The sequence below is a fragment of the Gymnoscopelus braueri genome, assembly GCF_963280865.1.
Source record: "Gymnoscopelus braueri genome assembly, chromosome: 17".
In the NCBI taxonomy this organism is placed as follows: Eukaryota; Metazoa; Chordata; class Actinopteri; order Myctophiformes; family Myctophidae; genus Gymnoscopelus; species Gymnoscopelus braueri.
This window is the reverse complement of record NC_137617.1, coordinates 43,018,237-43,036,004: the sequence shown is the minus strand read 5'-3', so window position 1 is coordinate 43,036,004 and position 17,768 is coordinate 43,018,237. Positions and strand designations below refer to the sequence as shown.

Sequence of the window (17,768 nt, the reverse complement as noted above, 5' to 3'; positions counted from 1 at the left end):
TCTTCATTACTTTTGGAGTCTCTCATTCTCCCCTCTCACGTTTGTCTTTTGGTTTGCATCCATCATCCAACTCCTTACTTCTAAGACATTTTAATTTCAATGACCCCCATATCTCTGAGAGTGTACCAATGGACCATTAGGGGTCCATTTGGTTCCATTTTGTGCACTCTCTCGAGTTACAGAAATGTAAGGGGACATTCAGAACCCCCTCAAGAAACCATGAGGGTCCCCTGGACCCCACTTTGAAAACCACTGCTTTACACACGTCCACTACAGATTCTGCAGACTAACTCACTCATAAACAATTAGTTAATTAGCCTTTGTCTTTATATTCATAATCAATTCTGTGTTTAAGTGTATTGCTCTTATTTTGTTTGAACTCTGAGCCAGGTTCACACTCTTGATTAAAACAGCTAGTTTTGGTCTTCTGAAATTGATAAATGACTTTAAGATATGACAATAACGAATATGTGTTTTGATAACATTAAACATCCCTCTGTTTGCTCTCCAACCATCTGTTGCATTTTTTTTTTCAACAGATGGTTTTTAACAATAACCTAAAACTCAAAAAAGTTGTGTCATAATGAACCCTGATCATCAGTGAATCTAGTAGATTCAGTCATTCTGTCAGGGGGAGAGGTGTTTGCTGTAGACTTTCAACTTTTGACCTGCTACCTCTCCCTTAAACTTCAAATATTACCTCGAGTTTCTAATTAGTGTGAAAAGCCTGGTGGCGCAAGAGAAAAGGAGAGGCCTCGCAGGTGGAAGGTTGGGGGTTTGAATCTTGGTCCTGGTAAATCTCTATCTTTGCTCTTTTTAAGGCGAGGAGTGTGGAATCAGCCCGCCTCCCTCCTCACGCCCTCTTTTAGCTCCGGTAGGAGGGGGAGGAGCATGGGTAAAGCCCACCTCCAGTGGGAGGAGCTTAATAAATGTACATACTAATAAGCAAAGCCATTTTTGTTGTATGTCATTGACATTATTAGTATTATAGCTGACTTATTTGTTATTTTTTTGACCACTGTTTTATGTTTTTTTATTGAGGCACTGTGTATTGATTGTTCTTTTGGTTGTTTGAGATATTTTGTATTAGTTGTTGGAGTGGTCTTTTGTATTGGTTGAGGTTTGAACCCTGAACCTTTGGTTTATAAACCATTGATTCATCTATTGAGCCACGCTGGCATAGAAGATGCAATCGGGAATGTAATACTTAACTCACCCTTTACAATTTAGATGGAAAGTGAAAAATGCACTTTAGGAGTTTTGAACCCAGAACCTTTGGTTTATAAACCCCAGATTCATCTATTGAGCCACACTGGCATAGGAGATGTAATCGGGAATGTAATACTTAACTCACCTTTTACAATTGAGATGGAAAGTGAAAAATGCTCTATGGGAGCTTTGAACCCAGAACCTTTGGGTTTTGAACCCCTGATTTATCATTTGAGCCATGCTAGCATGGAAGAAGTAGTTCGGGAATGTAATACTTAACTCACCTTTCACAATTTAGATGGAAAGTGAAAAATGCTCTTTGGGAGCTTTGAACCCAGAACCTTCCGATTTTTAACCCCTGATTTATCATTTGAGCCATACTAGCATGGAAGAAGCTATCGGGAATGTAAGAGTTAACTCACCTTTCACAATTTAGATGGAAAGTGAGAAATGCTCTTTGGGAGCTTTGAACCCAGAACCTTTGGATTATAAACCCCTGATTAATCTATTGGGCCACACTGATTTAGGAGATGCAATTGGGAATGTAATAGTTAACTCACCTTTCACAATTTAGATGGAAAGTGAAAAACGTTCTTCGGGAGTTTTGAACCCAGAATATTCAGATTATGAACCCCTGATTTATCATTTGAGCCATGGTTTGTACTCCTGACTTATGTGCCATGCTAGCTTGCAACATGCAATTGAGAATGTAATGATTAACTGAGAATGTAATACTTCACCCACCTTTGAGAATTTAGACAGAGAGTGAATCTTTTCCTTCTGGAGTTTTGGTCCTTAAACTTTCTGTTTATAAACCCTTGATTCATCATTTGAGCCATGGTTTGTACTCCTGACTCACATGCCATACTAGCATGGAAGATGGAATTGACAATGTAATAATTAACTAAGAATGTGATACTTAACCCACCTTTTAGAATTTAGATGGAGAGTGAAAAAGTTGTTTAGGTGTCTTGAACCTTTAACCAACGGTTCCTAAACCACTGATTTATCTCACATGCTAGCTGGCATGGAAGATGCAATAGGGAATGTATTACTTCACCCACCTTTGAGAATTTAGACGGAGAGACATTTTTTTTCTTCTGGAGTTTTGGCCCTTAAACTTTCTGTTTAGAAACCACTGATTTAACGTTTGAGCCACACTGGCATTGAAGATGCAACCGAGAATGTAACATTTAACCCACCTTTTAGAATTTAGATAGAGTGATGATAATGTTCTTGATGAGGTTTGATCCCTGAACCTTTTATTTATGAAACCCTGAATAATACCTCGAGCCACACTAACGTGGAAAACTCACGTAAGAATGCAATACTTAACCAACCTCTTCGATTTTCGATTGAGAGTGAAAAATAATATTAAGGAGTTTTAAACTCTAAACCTTCAGCTTATAAATCCCTGGTATATCTCCTGAGCCACACTGATATGGAAGATGCAACTCTATTTAATGACTATAAGATATGACAATAACGGATTTGTATTTTGATGACATTAAACATCCCTCTGTTTGCTCTCAATGAAAGAGTAAATCTGGGTGCAGAGACATTTTTTCCAACAGATATTTTTTTTTAGCAATAACTGTTGTGTTTTCTTGTTGTGTTCCTTGTTTCTTAGTTATATACTTGGTGCTTTACAATACAGTTGTGTTTCTTTACATATTTTAGAAATATATCTTCTTAGTTCTAGTTTTAATTTACACTTGTATACCTTTTGTTTTGTAGTGATGTCTGAGTGTTTCCTGTTTGCTGCTACCTGTCTTGTCTCACCCTGTCATTTGCAAATGTTGTTCACCTGTGTCTTGTTTAGCCCTAGCCAATCGTGTGTTGATTGTCCATAGATAAGCACCTGTGTCGCCAATGTGTTTCTGTTTGCCCTTCACTGCCAGTCTGTTTGTTGTGTGTAGTTGTCTGTGAGTATCTTAGTGTTTGATCTAGTCTCCTTGATTCGGTGTATGTAGGCTTTCTTCTTGTGCTTTTACAAGTGAAACTTGCAAGTGCCCTCCTAGTCCTTCTCGTGCTCCTTGTGTTCCCTGGTTTTTGTCATAATAAAAAAAAGAAAACTCCTTGTATCTGAACTAGTCTGCCTTGGTCTTTCTGTCCTGCACTCCCTCCTGACTCGCATAGTGACGGCAGTCTTCATTACTTTTGGAGTCTCTCATTCTCCCCTCTCACGTTTGTCTTTTGGTTTGCATCCATCATCCAACTCCTTACTTCTAAGACATTTTAATTTCAATGACCCCCATATCTCTGAGAGTGTACCAATGGACCATTAGGGGTCCATTTGGTTCCATTTTGTGCACTCTCTCGAGTTACAGAAATGTAAGGGGACATTCAGAACCCCCTCAAGAAACCATGAGGGTCCCCTGGACCCCACTTTGAAAACCACTGCTTTACACACGTCCACTACAGATTCTGCAGACTAACTCACTCATAAACAATTAGTTAATTAGCCTTTGTCTTTATATTCATACTCAATTCTGTGTTTAAGTGTATTGCTCTTATTTTGTTTGAACTCTGAGCCAGGTTCACACTCTTGATTAAAACAGCTAGTTTTGGTCTTCTGAAATTGATAAATGACTTTAAGATATGACAATAACGAATATGTGTTTTGATAACATTAAACATCCCTCTGTTTGCTCTCCAACCATCTGTTGCATTTTTTTTTTCAACAGATGGTTTTTAACAATAACCTAAAACTCAAAAAAGTTGTGTCATAATGAACCCTGATCATCAGTGAATCTAGTAGATTCAGTCATTCTGTCAGGGGGAGAGGTGTTTGCTGTAGACTTTCAACTTTTGACCTGCTACCTCTCCCTTAAACTTCAAATATTACCTCGAGTTTCTAATTAGTGTGAAAAGCCTGGTGGCGCAAGAGAAAAGGAGAGGCCTCGCAGGTGGAAGGTTGGGGGTTTGAATCTTGGTCCTGGTAAATCTCTATCTTTGCTCTTTTTAAGGCGAGGAGTGTGGAATCAGCCCGCCTCCCTCCTCACGCCCTCTTTTAGCTCCGGTAGGAGGGGGAGGAGCATGGGTAAAGCCCACCTCCAGTGGGAGGAGCTTAATAAATGTACATACTAATAAGCAAAGCCATTTTTGTTGTATGTCATTGACATTATTAGTATTATAGCTGACTTATTTGTTATTTTTTTGACCACTGTTTTATGTTTTTTTATTGAGGCACTTTGTATTGATTGTTCTTTTGGTTGTTTGAGATATTTTGTATTAGTTGTTGGAGTGGTCTTTTGTATTGGTTGAGGTTTGAACCCTGAACCTTTGGTTTATAAACCATTGATTCATCTATTGAGCCACGCTGGCATAGAAGATGCAATCGGGAATGTAATACTTAACTCACCCTTTACAATTTAGATGGAAAGTGAAAAATGCACTTTAGGAGTTTTGAACCCAGAACCTTTGGTTTATAAACCCCAGATTCATCTATTGAGCCACACTGGCATAGGAGATGTAATCGGGAATGTAATACTTAACTCACCTTTTACAATTGAGATGGAAAGTGAAAAATGCTCTATGGGAGCTTTGAACCCAGAACCTTTGGGTTTTGAACCCCTGATTTATCATTTGAGCCATGCTAGCATGGAAGAAGTAGTTCGGGAATGTAATACTTAACTCACCTTTCACAATTTAGATGGAAAGTGAAAAATGCTCTTTGGGAGCTTTGAACCCAGAACCTTCCGATTTTTAACCCCTGATTTATCATTTGAGCCATACTAGCATGGAAGAAGCTATCGGGAATGTAAGAGTTAACTCACCTTTCACAATTTAGATGGAAAGTGAGAAATGCTCTTTGGGAGCTTTGAACCCAGAACCTTTGGATTATAAACCCCTGATTAATCTATTGGGCCACACTGATTTAGGAGATGCAATTGGGAATGTAATAGTTAACTCACCTTTCACAATTTAGATGGAAAGTGAAAAACGTTCTTCGGGAGTTTTGAACCCAGAATATTCAGATTATGAACCCCTGATTTATCATTTGAGCCATGGTTTGTACTCCTGACTTATGTGCCATGCTAGCTTGCAACATGCAATTGAGAATGTAATGATTAACTGAGAATGTAATACTTCACCCACCTTTGAGAATTTAAACAGAGAGTGAATCTTTTCCTTCTGGAGTTTTGGTCCTTAAACTTTCTGTTTATAAACCCTTGATTCATCATTTGAGCCATGGTTTGTACTCCTGACTCACATGCCATACTAGCATGGAAGATGGAATTGACAATGTAATAATTAACTAAGAATGTGATACTTAACCCACCTTTTAGAATTTAGATGGAGAGTGAAAAAGTTGTTTAGGTGTCTTGAACCTTTAACCAACGGTTCCTAAACCACTGATTTATCTCACATGCTAGCTGGCATGGAAGATGCAATAGGGAATGTATTACTTCACCCACCTTTGAGAATTTAGACGGAGAGACATTTTTTTTCTTCTGGAGTTTTGGCCCTTAAACTTTCTGTTTAGAAACCACTGATTTAACGTTTGAGCCACACTGGCATTGAAGATGCAACCGAGAATGTAATATTTAACCCACCTTTTAGAATTTAGATAGAGTGATGATAATGTTCTTGATGAGGTTTGATCCCTGAACCTTTTATTTATGAAACCCTGAATAATACCTCGAGCCACACTAACGTGGAAAACTCACGTAAGAATGCAATACTTAACCAACCTCTTCGATTTTCGATTGAGAGTGAAAAATAATATTAAGGAGTTTTAAACTCTAAACCTTCAGCTTATAAATCCCTGGTATATCTCCTGAGCCACACTGATATGGAAGATGCAACTCTATTTAATGACTATAAGATATGACAATAACGGATTTGTATTTTGATGACATTAAACATCCCTCTGTTTGCTCTCAATGAAAGAGTAAATCTGGGTGCAGAGACATTTTTTCCAACAGATATTTTTTTTTAGCAATAACTGTTGTGTTTTCTTGTTGTGTTCCTTGTTTCTTAGTTATATACTTGGTGCTTTACAATACAGTTGTGTTTCTTTACATATTTTAGAAATATATCTTCTTAGTTCTAGTTTTAATTTACACTTGTATACCTTTTGTTTTGTAGTGATGTCTGAGTGTTTCCTGTTTGCTGCTACCTGTCTTGTCTCACCCTGTCATTTGCAAATGTTGTTCACCTGTGTCTTGTTTAGCCCTAGCCAATCGTGTGTTGATTGTCCATAGATAAGCACCTGTGTCGCCAATGTGTTTCTGTTTGCCCTTCACTGCCAGTCTGTTTGTTGTGTGTAGTTGTCTGTGAGTATCTTAGTGTTTGATCTAGTCTCCTTGATTCGGTGTATGTAGGCTTTCTTCTTGTGCTTTTACAAGTGAAACTTGCAAGTGCCCTCCTAGTCCTTCTCGTGCTCCTTGTGTTCCCTGGTTTTTGTCATAATAAAAAAAAGAAAACTCCTTGTATCTGAACTAGTCTGCCTTGGTCTTTCTGTCCTGCACTCCCTCCTGACTCGCATAGTGACGGCAGTCTTCATTACTTTTGGAGTCTCTCATTCTCCCCTCTCACGTTTGTCTTTTGGTTTGCATCCATCATCCAACTCCTTACTTCTAAGACATTTTAATTTCAATGACCCCCATATCTCTGAGAGTGTACCAATGGACCATTAGGGGTCCATTTGGTTCCATTTTGTGCACTCTCTCGAGTTACAGAAATGTAAGGGGACATTCAGAACCCCCTCAAGAAACCATGAGGGTCCCCTGGACCCCACTTTGAAAACCACTGCTTTACACACGTCCACTACAGATTCTGCAGACTAACTCACTCATAAACAATTAGTTAATTAGCCTTTGTCTTTATATTCATACTCAATTCTGTGTTTAAGTGTATTGCTCTTATTTTGTTTGAACTCTGAGCCAGGTTCACACTCTTGATTAAAACAGCTAGTTTTGGTCTTCTGAAATTGATAAATGACTTTAAGATATGACAATAACGAATATGTGTTTTGATAACATTAAACATCCCTCTGTTTGCTCTCCAACCATCTGTTGCATTTTTTTTTTCAACAGATGGTTTTTAACAATAACCTAAAACTCAAAAAAGTTGTGTCATAATGAACCCTGATCATCAGTGAATCTAGTAGATTCAGTCATTCTGTCAGGGGGAGAGGTGTTTGCTGTAGACTTTCAACTTTTGACCTGCTACCTCTCCCTTAAACTTCAAATATTACCTCGAGTTTCTAATTAGTGTGAAAAGCCTGGTGGCGCAAGAGAAAAGGAGAGGCCTCGCAGGTGGAAGGTTGGGGGTTTGAATCTTGGTCCTGGTAAATCTCTATCTTTGCTCTTTTTAAGGCGAGGAGTGTGGAATCAGCCCGCCTCCCTCCTCACGCCCTCTTTTAGCTCCGGTAGGAGGGGGAGGAGCATGGGTAAAGCCCACCTCCAGTGGGAGGAGCTTAATAAATGTACATACTAATAAGCAAAGCCATTTTTGTTGTATGTCATTGACATTATTAGTATTATAGCTGACTTATTTGTTATTTTTTTGACCACTGTTTTATGTTTTTTTATTGAGGCACTTTGTATTGATTGTTCTTTTGGTTGTTTGAGATATTTTGTATTAGTTGTTGGAGTGGTCTTTTGTATTGGTTGAGGTTTGAACCCTGAACCTTTGGTTTATAAACCATTGATTCATCTATTGAGCCACGCTGGCATAGAAGATGCAATCGGGAATGTAATACTTAACTCACCCTTTACAATTTAGATGGAAAGTGAAAAATGCACTTTAGGAGTTTTGAACCCAGAACCTTTGGTTTATAAACCCCAGATTCATCTATTGAGCCACACTGGCATAGGAGATGTAATCGGGAATGTAATACTTAACTCACCTTTTACAATTGAGATGGAAAGTGAAAAATGCTCTATGGGAGCTTTGAACCCAGAACCTTTGGGTTTTGAACCCCTGATTTATCATTTGAGCCATGCTAGCATGGAAGAAGTAGTTCGGGAATGTAATACTTAACTCACCTTTCACAATTTAGATGGAAAGTGAAAAATGCTCTTTGGGAGCTTTGAACCCAGAACCTTCCGATTTTTAACCCCTGATTTATCATTTGAGCCATACTAGCATGGAAGAAGCTATCGGGAATGTAAGAGTTAACTCACCTTTCACAATTTAGATGGAAAGTGAGAAATGCTCTTTGGGAGCTTTGAACCCAGAACCTTTGGATTATAAACCCCTGATTAATCTATTGGGCCACACTGATTTAGGAGATGCAATTGGGAATGTAATAGTTAACTCACCTTTCACAATTTAGATGGAAAGTGAAAAACGTTCTTCGGGAGTTTTGAACCCAGAATATTCAGATTATGAACCCCTGATTTATCATTTGAGCCATGGTTTGTACTCCTGACTTATGTGCCATGCTAGCTTGCAACATGCAATTGAGAATGTAATGATTAACTGAGAATGTAATACTTCACCCACCTTTGAGAATTTAAACAGAGAGTGAATCTTTTCCTTCTGGAGTTTTGGTCCTTAAACTTTCTGTTTATAAACCCTTGATTCATCATTTGAGCCATGGTTTGTACTCCTGACTCACATGCCATACTAGCATGGAAGATGGAATTGACAATGTAATAATTAACTAAGAATGTGATACTTAACCCACCTTTTAGAATTTAGATGGAGAGTGAAAAAGTTGTTTAGGTGTCTTGAACCTTTAACCAACGGTTCCTAAACCACTGATTTATCTCACATGCTAGCTGGCATGGAAGATGCAATAGGGAATGTATTACTTCACCCACCTTTGAGAATTTAGACGGAGAGACATTTTTTTTCTTCTGGAGTTTTGGCCCTTAAACTTTCTGTTTAGAAACCACTGATTTAACGTTTGAGCCACACTGGCATTGAAGATGCAACCGAGAATGTAATATTTAACCCACCTTTTAGAATTTAGATAGAGTGATGATAATGTTCTTGATGAGGTTTGATCCCTGAACCTTTTATTTATGAAACCCTGAATAATACCTCGAGCCACACTAACGTGGAAAACTCACGTAAGAATGCAATACTTAACCAACCTCTTCGATTTTCGATTGAGAGTGAAAAATAATATTAAGGAGTTTTAAACTCTAAACCTTCAGCTTATAAATCCCTGGTATATCTCCTGAGCCACACTGATATGGAAGATGCAACTCTATTTAATGACTATAAGATATGACAATAACGGATTTGTATTTTGATGACATTAAACATCCCTCTGTTTGCTCTCAATGAAAGAGTAAATCTGGGTGCAGAGACATTTTTTCCAACAGATATTTTTTTTTAGCAATAACTGTTGTGTTTTCATGTTGTGTTCCTTGTTTCTTAGTTATATACTTGGTGCTTTACAATACAGTTGTGTTTCTTTACATATTTTAGAAATATATCTTCTTAGTTCTAGTTTTAATTTACACTTGTATACCTTTTGTTTTGTAGTGATGTCTGAGTGTTTCCTGTTTGCTGCTACCTGTCTTGTCTCACCCTGTCATTTGCAAATGTTGTTCACCTGTGTCTTGTTTAGCCCTAGCCAATCGTGTGTTGATTGTCCATAGATAAGCACCTGTGTCGCCAATGAGTTTCTGTTTGCCCTTCACTGCCAGTCTGTTTGTTGTGTGTAGTTGTCTGTGAGTATCTTAGTGTTTGATCTAGTCTCCTTGATTCGGTGTATGTAGGCTTTCTTCTTGTGCTTTTACAAGTGAAACTTGCAAGTGCCCTCCTAGTCCTTCTCGTGCTCCTTGTGTTCCCTGGTTTTTGTCATAATAAAAAAAAGAAAACTCCTTGTATCTGAACTAGTCTGCCTTGGTCTTTCTGTCCTGCACTCCCTCCTGACTCGCATAGTGACGGCAGTCTTCATTACTTTTGGAGTCTCTCATTCTCCCCTCTCACGTTTGTCTTTTGGTTTGCATCCATCATCCAACTCCTTACTTCTAAGACATTTTAATTTCAATGACCCCCATATCTCTGAGAGTGTACCAATGGACCATTAGGGGTCCATTTGGTTCCATTTTGTGCACTCTCTCGAGTTACAGAAATGTAAGGGGACATTCAGAACCCCCTCAAGAAACCATGAGGGTCCCCTGGACCCCACTTTGAAAACCACTGCTTTACACACGTCCACTACAGATTCTGCAGACTAACTCACTCATAAACAATTAGTTAATTAGCCTTTGTCTTTATATTCATACTCAATTCTGTGTTTAAGTGTATTGCTCTTATTTTGTTTGAACTCTGAGCCAGGTTCACACTCTTGATTAAAACAGCTAGTTTTGGTCTTCTGAAATTGATAAATGACTTTAAGATATGACAATAACGAATATGTGTTTTGATAACATTAAACATCCCTCTGTTTGCTCTCCAACCATCTGTTGCATTTTTTTTTTCAACAGATGGTTTTTAACAATAACCTAAAACTCAAAAAAGTTGTGTCATAATGAACCCTGATCATCAGTGAATCTAGTAGATTCAGTCATTCTGTCAGGGGGAGAGGTGTTTGCTGTAGACTTTCAACTTTTGACCTGCTACCTCTCCCTTAAACTTCAAATATTACCTCGAGTTTCTAATTAGTGTGAAAAGCCTGGTGGCGCAAGAGAAAAGGAGAGGCCTCGCAGGTGGAAGGTTGGGGGTTTGAATCTTGGTCCTGGTAAATCTCTATCTTTGCTCTTTTTAAGGCGAGGAGTGTGGAATCAGCCCGCCTCCCTCCTCACGCCCTCTTTTAGCTCCGGTAGGAGGGGGAGGAGCATGGGTAAAGCCCACCTCCAGTGGGAGGAGCTTAATAAATGTACATACTAATAAGCAAAGCCATTTTTGTTGTATGTCATTGACATTATTAGTATTATAGCTGACTTATTTGTTATTTTTTTGACCACTGTTTTATGTTTTTTTATTGAGGCACTTTGTATTGATTGTTCTTTTGGTTGTTTGAGATATTTTGTATTAGTTGTTGGAGTGGTCTTTTGTATTGGTTGAGGTTTGAACCCTGAACCTTTGGTTTATAAACCATTGATTCATCTATTGAGCCACGCTGGCATAGAAGATGCAATCGGGAATGTAATACTTAACTCACCCTTTACAATTTAGATGGAAAGTGAAAAATGCACTTTAGGAGTTTTGAACCCAGAACCTTTGGTTTATAAACCCCAGATTCATCTATTGAGCCACACTGGCATAGGAGATGTAATCGGGAATGTAATACTTAACTCACCTTTTACAATTGAGATGGAAAGTGAAAAATGCTCTATGGGAGCTTTGAACCCAGAACCTTTGGGTTTTGAACCCCTGATTTATCATTTGAGCCATGCTAGCATGGAAGAAGTAGTTCGGGAATGTAATACTTAACTCACCTTTCACAATTTAGATGGAAAGTGAAAAATGCTCTTTGGGAGCTTTGAACCCAGAACCTTCCGATTTTTAACCCCTGATTTATCATTTGAGCCATACTAGCATGGAAGAAGCTATCGGGAATGTAAGAGTTAACTCACCTTTCACAATTTAGATGGAAAGTGAGAAATGCTCTTTGGGAGCTTTGAACCCAGAACCTTTGGATTATAAACCCCTGATTAATCTATTGGGCCACACTGATTTAGGAGATGCAATTGGGAATGTAATAGTTAACTCACCTTTCACAATTTAGATGGAAAGTGAAAAATGTTCTTCGGGAGTTTTGAACCCGGAATCCTTGGATTATAAGACCCTGATTCATCTATTGAGCCACACTAACTTAAGAGATGCAACTGGGAATGTAATACTTAACTCACCTTTCACAATTTAGATGGAAAGTGAAAAACATTCTTCGGGAATTTGGAACCCAGAATATTCAGATCATGAACCCCTGATTTATCATTTGAGCCATTGTACTCCTGACTTATGTGCCATGCTAGCTTGCAACATGGAATTGAGAATGTAATGATTAACTGAGAATGTAATACTTCACCCACCTTTGAGAATTTAGACGGAGAGTGAATGTTTTCCTTCTGGAGTTTTGGTCCTTAAACTTTCTGTTTATAAACCCTTGATTCATCATTTGAGCCATGGTTTGTACTCCTGACTCACATGCCATGCTAGCATGGAAGATGGAATTGACAATGTAATTATTAACTAAGAATGTGATACTTAACCCACCTTTTAGAATTTAGATGGAGAGTGAAATAGTTCTTTAGGTGTTTTGAACCTTTAACCAACGGTTCCCTAAACCACTGATTTATCTCACATGCTAGCTGGCATGGAAGATGCAATAGAGAATGTATTAAATCACCCACCTTTGAGAATACTTTCCACCACTGTGTATACTTTATACCCTTAAGAATCACTGCTTTATAGAGAGGTTATAGACCCATGAGGGTCCATTTGGTTCCTAACTATCTATCACATGGCTGGGGACCCCCTGGCACTCCCTCAAGGACCCCTGGGGGTCCCCGGAACCCACTTTGAGAACCAATGTTTTCGAAGACCCTGTCTCCTTAAACATAGCCTGCTGAGAAGAAGACACATGCCTATACACATTATGCAAAACGTTAATTCAATGGAATAAGTGTAAATATAGTCAGATTAATTTTGCCAGCAGTCATGCATTTGTGATGCCCACTAAAGTGTGATCACATCAGTGTGATTGTTTTATGTGTCACAGTGTTTTGAGAAGTGTTTGTATTTTTATTTTACCTTTCAAACCCAGGTTGTCTTCATATAATGTCTTCACCAAAAACAATAATAACTTTGGTCAATAGGTGGCAGTGCAATACCATGGTATAAACCTGTTTTGCCTTCTGAGATGTCTTCTAGTCAGTCTAGTGCGCATGCGCAGCTGGTTCTTCTCATAACTGAGAGAAGATTCGTGAAAAAAGACTACATTTCACTGTCTCTATTCTTCTGAACCACTTTAACCTGTCTTCCAGGTAAACAGATATCTGCTACTAGGTTACAGATCCTGGTACCTGTAACACATTTACCACCTGTAACTGGCTAGGAGTCATTTAAAACACAATAATTGCTGTATGCACCGCTATGTTTGAAATATTCCTATTTGTTTAATATTGTCATACTAAGTTGAGGATTAGGAAGCTATCATCCGTTAAAACATATATGTAAATTGTGTGCAACGTTGAATTCATTTACACACAAAAAACAACTCATAAATCTGACCCAATAGACATATAGAATATCATTTCTTAATTAACATAAGTCCACCAACTTTATTTTTCATCATTATTCATCGATTGTCTAAATAAATAATCTGCGTTTCGAGCTTGTCGATCAGCTACTTTTGCCATTTATTTTATTTGAACCCTGAAAAGTAACAGTTTTGGACATATGAGGTTTCCACCCGACAGAGACAATATACAGCAACATGATTTCTTTTAACATTATATATTTTTAATACAAAAAATACATTTTTTTCAGGAAACGTAGGTCAGGATTTAGAGGGTGTTTTTTTTAAAAATCGGCCTCAGGTCTAAATAGGTTAAACTACTGGGGTTTCGGCATAATGGGCCGTGGGACCAACGGCGCCGAAAAACGAACAACACGCCTTTGACGCCTTTGACCAGCGTGAGACTGATTCCTCATGTGTCTCTTCAGAGCTTCCTCTTGTCCAAAACACTTGCCACACACCGTACACCCAAACGGCTTCTCGCCCGTGTGAGTCCGCATGTGTCTCCGTAGGTGTGAGTTTCGATTAAAGTGTTTGCTGCAGACCGTGCATTCGAAGCTTTTTTCGCCCGTGTGCGTGGTCTCGTGTCTCTTCACGTCGGTCATCTGAGCGAATCGTTTGCCACACACTTTACATATATAAGGCTTCTCCCCAGTATGAGTCATCATGTGTCTCTTCAAGTAATTTCTAACGACGGTTTTGCCACAAACTGTACATCGAAAAGGCGTTTTCCATCCTTGTTTTGGCGATTTCAGGTCCTTGTTGCTAGTCTGTCCTTCCACACGCTGTGTCTCGTGAGGTTCCAGCACGCTGAAAACGCTGGTCTCTTCCCACTCGTCACTGTCTTCGGTGACGGTGTCTTCGTCTTCGGAACAGTGTGAGGAGAGGGGCTGAACATCAACGGTCGGTTGTGACGCTCCCCAGTAGTTTACGTAATCTTGTGTTTTCATGTGTTCAGCTGAGGTGCTGCCGGCTGGAGGCTCCGTCTCTCCGTTTTCATCATCTTCACCTTCACTTTTCACTGTTGGTGACGTCAACGCTGCTGCCCCATAAGCCTCTTCTGGTCTTAGAAGTAGCTCCTCCGACTGTTCCTCTTTAATCTGTGGAGGCTCTGGTTCCTCCTGGACCAGATTGGGGCTCCTCTCCTCCTGCTGTTCAGGAGAAATCTCCTCTTTACACACAGGGAGGTGCAGGAAGTCTACAAAGGAGAAAGAAATAACATGTCAGAAATAGTGACCGGGTGAAAAAGGTGAATGAGCAGAGTTGTATTACAGGAAATACAATTGGACGCATCCTTTATCATAAGACCAGCCCATAAAAGGGGGCTGGCATTATTTATCAATGAATGCATTGATTACATCGTTCCCATAAGGGAATGACCCCACCACTTCCTGCAACCATGTGCTTTCCAAAGACTGTGAAAAATGACTAATTGAAAAATCCCTGTTAACCGGGGTCCCCCAGGGCTCTTTCCCCCCTCTACACCAAATCTGGTTGGCAAAAATAGCACATCTAGGTCTGCTATTTTCACCAAATGGGACAATGACAATGAAAAACCTGGCCACAATACTTTCTGAGGTTGCAGATTTGTTGATATAGACATAAAAATACATTCCACTTATCTGAAAGCTAATGAATCAAATTATGAATGCTGCGAATCACCAACAATATAACAACACAGCTAGGACATAACCTCACTAGAATCCTCAATGACCACATTGATACCGCAGTTCTCCTGACATTTGCAAACTTGCTGGGTCCGAGAGTAAAAAAAAAAAGGTTTTCACAACCAAGTACAGGCCAAAAACATCAATCTGATGACTGACACTAGAGCCAGATTAATGGCAGATTTTATTTTTTTGTCTAGATTTCAGAAATCTCAGAAATTTAAAAAAAAAAGATCTAAAAGCTGACGTGTTGTGAGCTTGTAGATCTTCTATTTTTGAGCAATTTTGAATAGTGCTTAGGTGGTTACATAAAATAATAAAGTTCAGATTAATGAGGGTCAACAAACACTGTTTGTTGTCCGGGTAGCCCAGTCGATAGAGCACTCGCCTCTTGACCACAAGTTCATGGTTTTCGATCCCGAGCACCGCTAACTCAGCGAATGAGTAGCGCGGCTTGGGTGCGGGAAGTCGTGCGGTAAGTACTGGGAGCTGATGGTCGGTGTTGTGCTCCACCTCCCAGAGGTCTAGAGCAATGGGGATAGACTCCCACCCTCTTATTGTCATACTGACAATAAGCCTCTACGACCGACTTACTTAGATTAGTACTAATAAAGAGAAGGTTTTTGTTTTTACCTGAGAGAGTGTCGCCCCTTGCCCTCCTGTCTAGTAATATCAACGATGACCCCTCAGCCTCCTCTGGTCTTAGAAGTAGCTCCTCCTGTTCCTCTTTAATCTGTGGAGGACCTAGTTTCTCCTGGACCAGTCTGGGGCCCCTCTCCTGCTCTTCTTTAATCAGCGGAGGCCCTGGTTCCTCCTGGACCACCAGTCTGGGGCTTCTCTCCTGCTGTTCAGGACAAACCTCTTTACACACAGGGAGCAGGGGGACATCTAGAGGGAGGAGAGACAGTAATGTTAGCACACAGCAACTCACACAGTGTTTTCTGAAGGGATGGGATTTTATTCAACCCCCACAGTATGAGAACCACTGGACCTTACATGAGGAGAACTGTGGCAGGACCATGCACTTTGTCTGTGTGCAGCACTAATACATGTTAAAACATCGCTATCTCCTACCGGAAGTATCTTCCAGTAGGAGACACAAAAGAGACTCTCTGTGTCTCCTGCTGCTGGTAATCAAATTATTGGCTTAGGAATGCGACAAAAACAAAAGAATATCCATGAATTCAAGTCTCCATGGGTTGAGTAATTGATAGAAAATAAGTCATTTTGGGGGTGAACTATCCCTTTAATATTGTTCTTTGTGGTTGTTATGTCCCGTCTTTAGCTCTGTTTGTGAAACACTTGGAGCTATAATGCTGCAGATATATATGAATGTGTTCTACAATACGAATGAAAGGGAGCAAAGTAAAAGCTATGTGTGTTGTGGTTGATCCAACCTGCTCCATGCAGTTCAGTGTGTTTTGCATGTAAAACATGTGGTTGATACAGATCCAGTGTTTTAACCCAGATGACAGGACCACAGGACCATTTAAATACCTCAAAAAATAAAAAAAGAAAGAGATAAAGAAAAGGAAAAGACCATTACTGCATCAAAAGTAAATAACAAACTGTACCATAAAAACTGGTCAAATATCGGCCACATTGTCAAATAATAGAAGAGGATTTTTTTAGTTAATGTAATGCCTCAACTCCTACATTACAAGTAGGATGGGATGTTTGTTGGGGGTGGGGGGTCCCCAGTTCTGCAGTGTGTAGTTTCAGGTGTGTGTGTGTGTGTGTGTGTGTGTGTGTGTGTGTGTGTGTGTGTGTGTGTGTGTGTGTGTGTGTGTGTGTGGTTTGTGTCTTGAACAAACCTGCAGTGTGTAGTAGTTGTTGTTTCTGTAGGTGTGTGTGTAGCTCCATCTCTCTCTGGAACAGGGTGCAGATGCGCTCTGCGGCCGCGGTGAGGCGCTGCAACACAAACACTCTGACAACATTCAGACCACTTTGTTTCTCCAACAGGCTCATTATCTGCTCTAGAATCTCCTCTCCTACCGACGACAGGTGTTCGTTTATTATAAACATGACCGACTCCATGAGACTCATTTTAACTGCTTTAGGAGACACTATTAACACTATAGTATGAAGACAGAGTGAGATCTCTGATCCTCCAGTCTAGCAGAATGACAACAAAACGATACACTTCCGTGTCAACGTGTTTCGCGCATGCGCAATGAGGAATCCCTGACATGGTGGAGAACTGTTGGCTTCCGCCACCTGCTGGAGGAGGAGTGTAATTACTGTGTAGTCCATGGAATAATATATTATAACTCTATGGGAATAACTCGTGTGTTCAGCTTCTCCATGTTTTATTTATGTATAGCAAATTGTACTTAGTCTTTAGAATTGATTGATTGGTATCTCATCAATTCCATATATTTCTTTGGCGTAGGATACCATTTGACCATGCCATTGTCATAGGCAAAAAATAAATAATGTAATGTCAAAATCCCTCTTTATCTTTAAACTAGAATGTGAATAAGGTCTGAACGTTTGATTTGCATCATTGAATGGTGAAAGAACGGCAATCCTTCAACTGAATTTGTGCAGAATAAACATATCAACCTATACATGCCTTATTGCCTTACCCAATAAACAGTGCAACGTTTTACTTTTATTTCACTTGCAATATCCCCTCTGTCCGCTTGAGGGAGACAGAGACCGTGGAATGCAAACAAAGTGCCCTTCCAAGCACACCATGTAACCAACTAAGATACTAGCAGTGGCGTCTGGTG

The 17,768-nt window shown here is 39.6% G+C and overlaps 1 protein-coding gene across 1 annotated transcript; it reads right to left on the bottom strand.

Moving 5' to 3' along the window:
- Nucleotides 1–13,619: 13,619 nt before the first annotated feature.
- Nucleotides 13,620–17,141, bottom strand: LOC308104559 (uncharacterized protein). The gene is made up of 3 exons (XM_080455004.1): nt 16,848–17,141; nt 15,667–15,921; nt 13,620–14,564 (listed from the first exon to the last, which is right to left on the bottom strand). Exons 1-3 carry the CDS (start codon nt 17,077–17,079, stop codon nt 13,684–13,686), a joined length of 1,368 nt encoding a protein of 455 aa, XP_080311130.1. The 5' UTR covers nt 17,080–17,141; the 3' UTR covers nt 13,620–13,683.
- Between the last annotated feature and the right edge of the window lie 627 nt (nt 17,142–17,768).

Bases quoted from the DNA above. Each gene is read 5' to 3' on its own strand.
- LOC308104559 (XM_080455004.1), bottom strand. From the start codon at position 17,079: ATGAGTCTCATGGAGTCGGTCATGTTTATAATAAACGAACACCTGTCG. The intron at 15,922-16,847 runs GTTTGTTCAAGA...TCCTCCCTCTAG, and splicing joins ACAACTACTACACACTGCAG to ATGTCCCCCTGCTCCCTGTG. The intron at 14,565-15,666 runs GTAAAAACAAAA...TCTCCTTTGTAG, and splicing joins AAGGGGCGACACTCTCTCAG to ACTTCCTGCACCTCCCTGTG.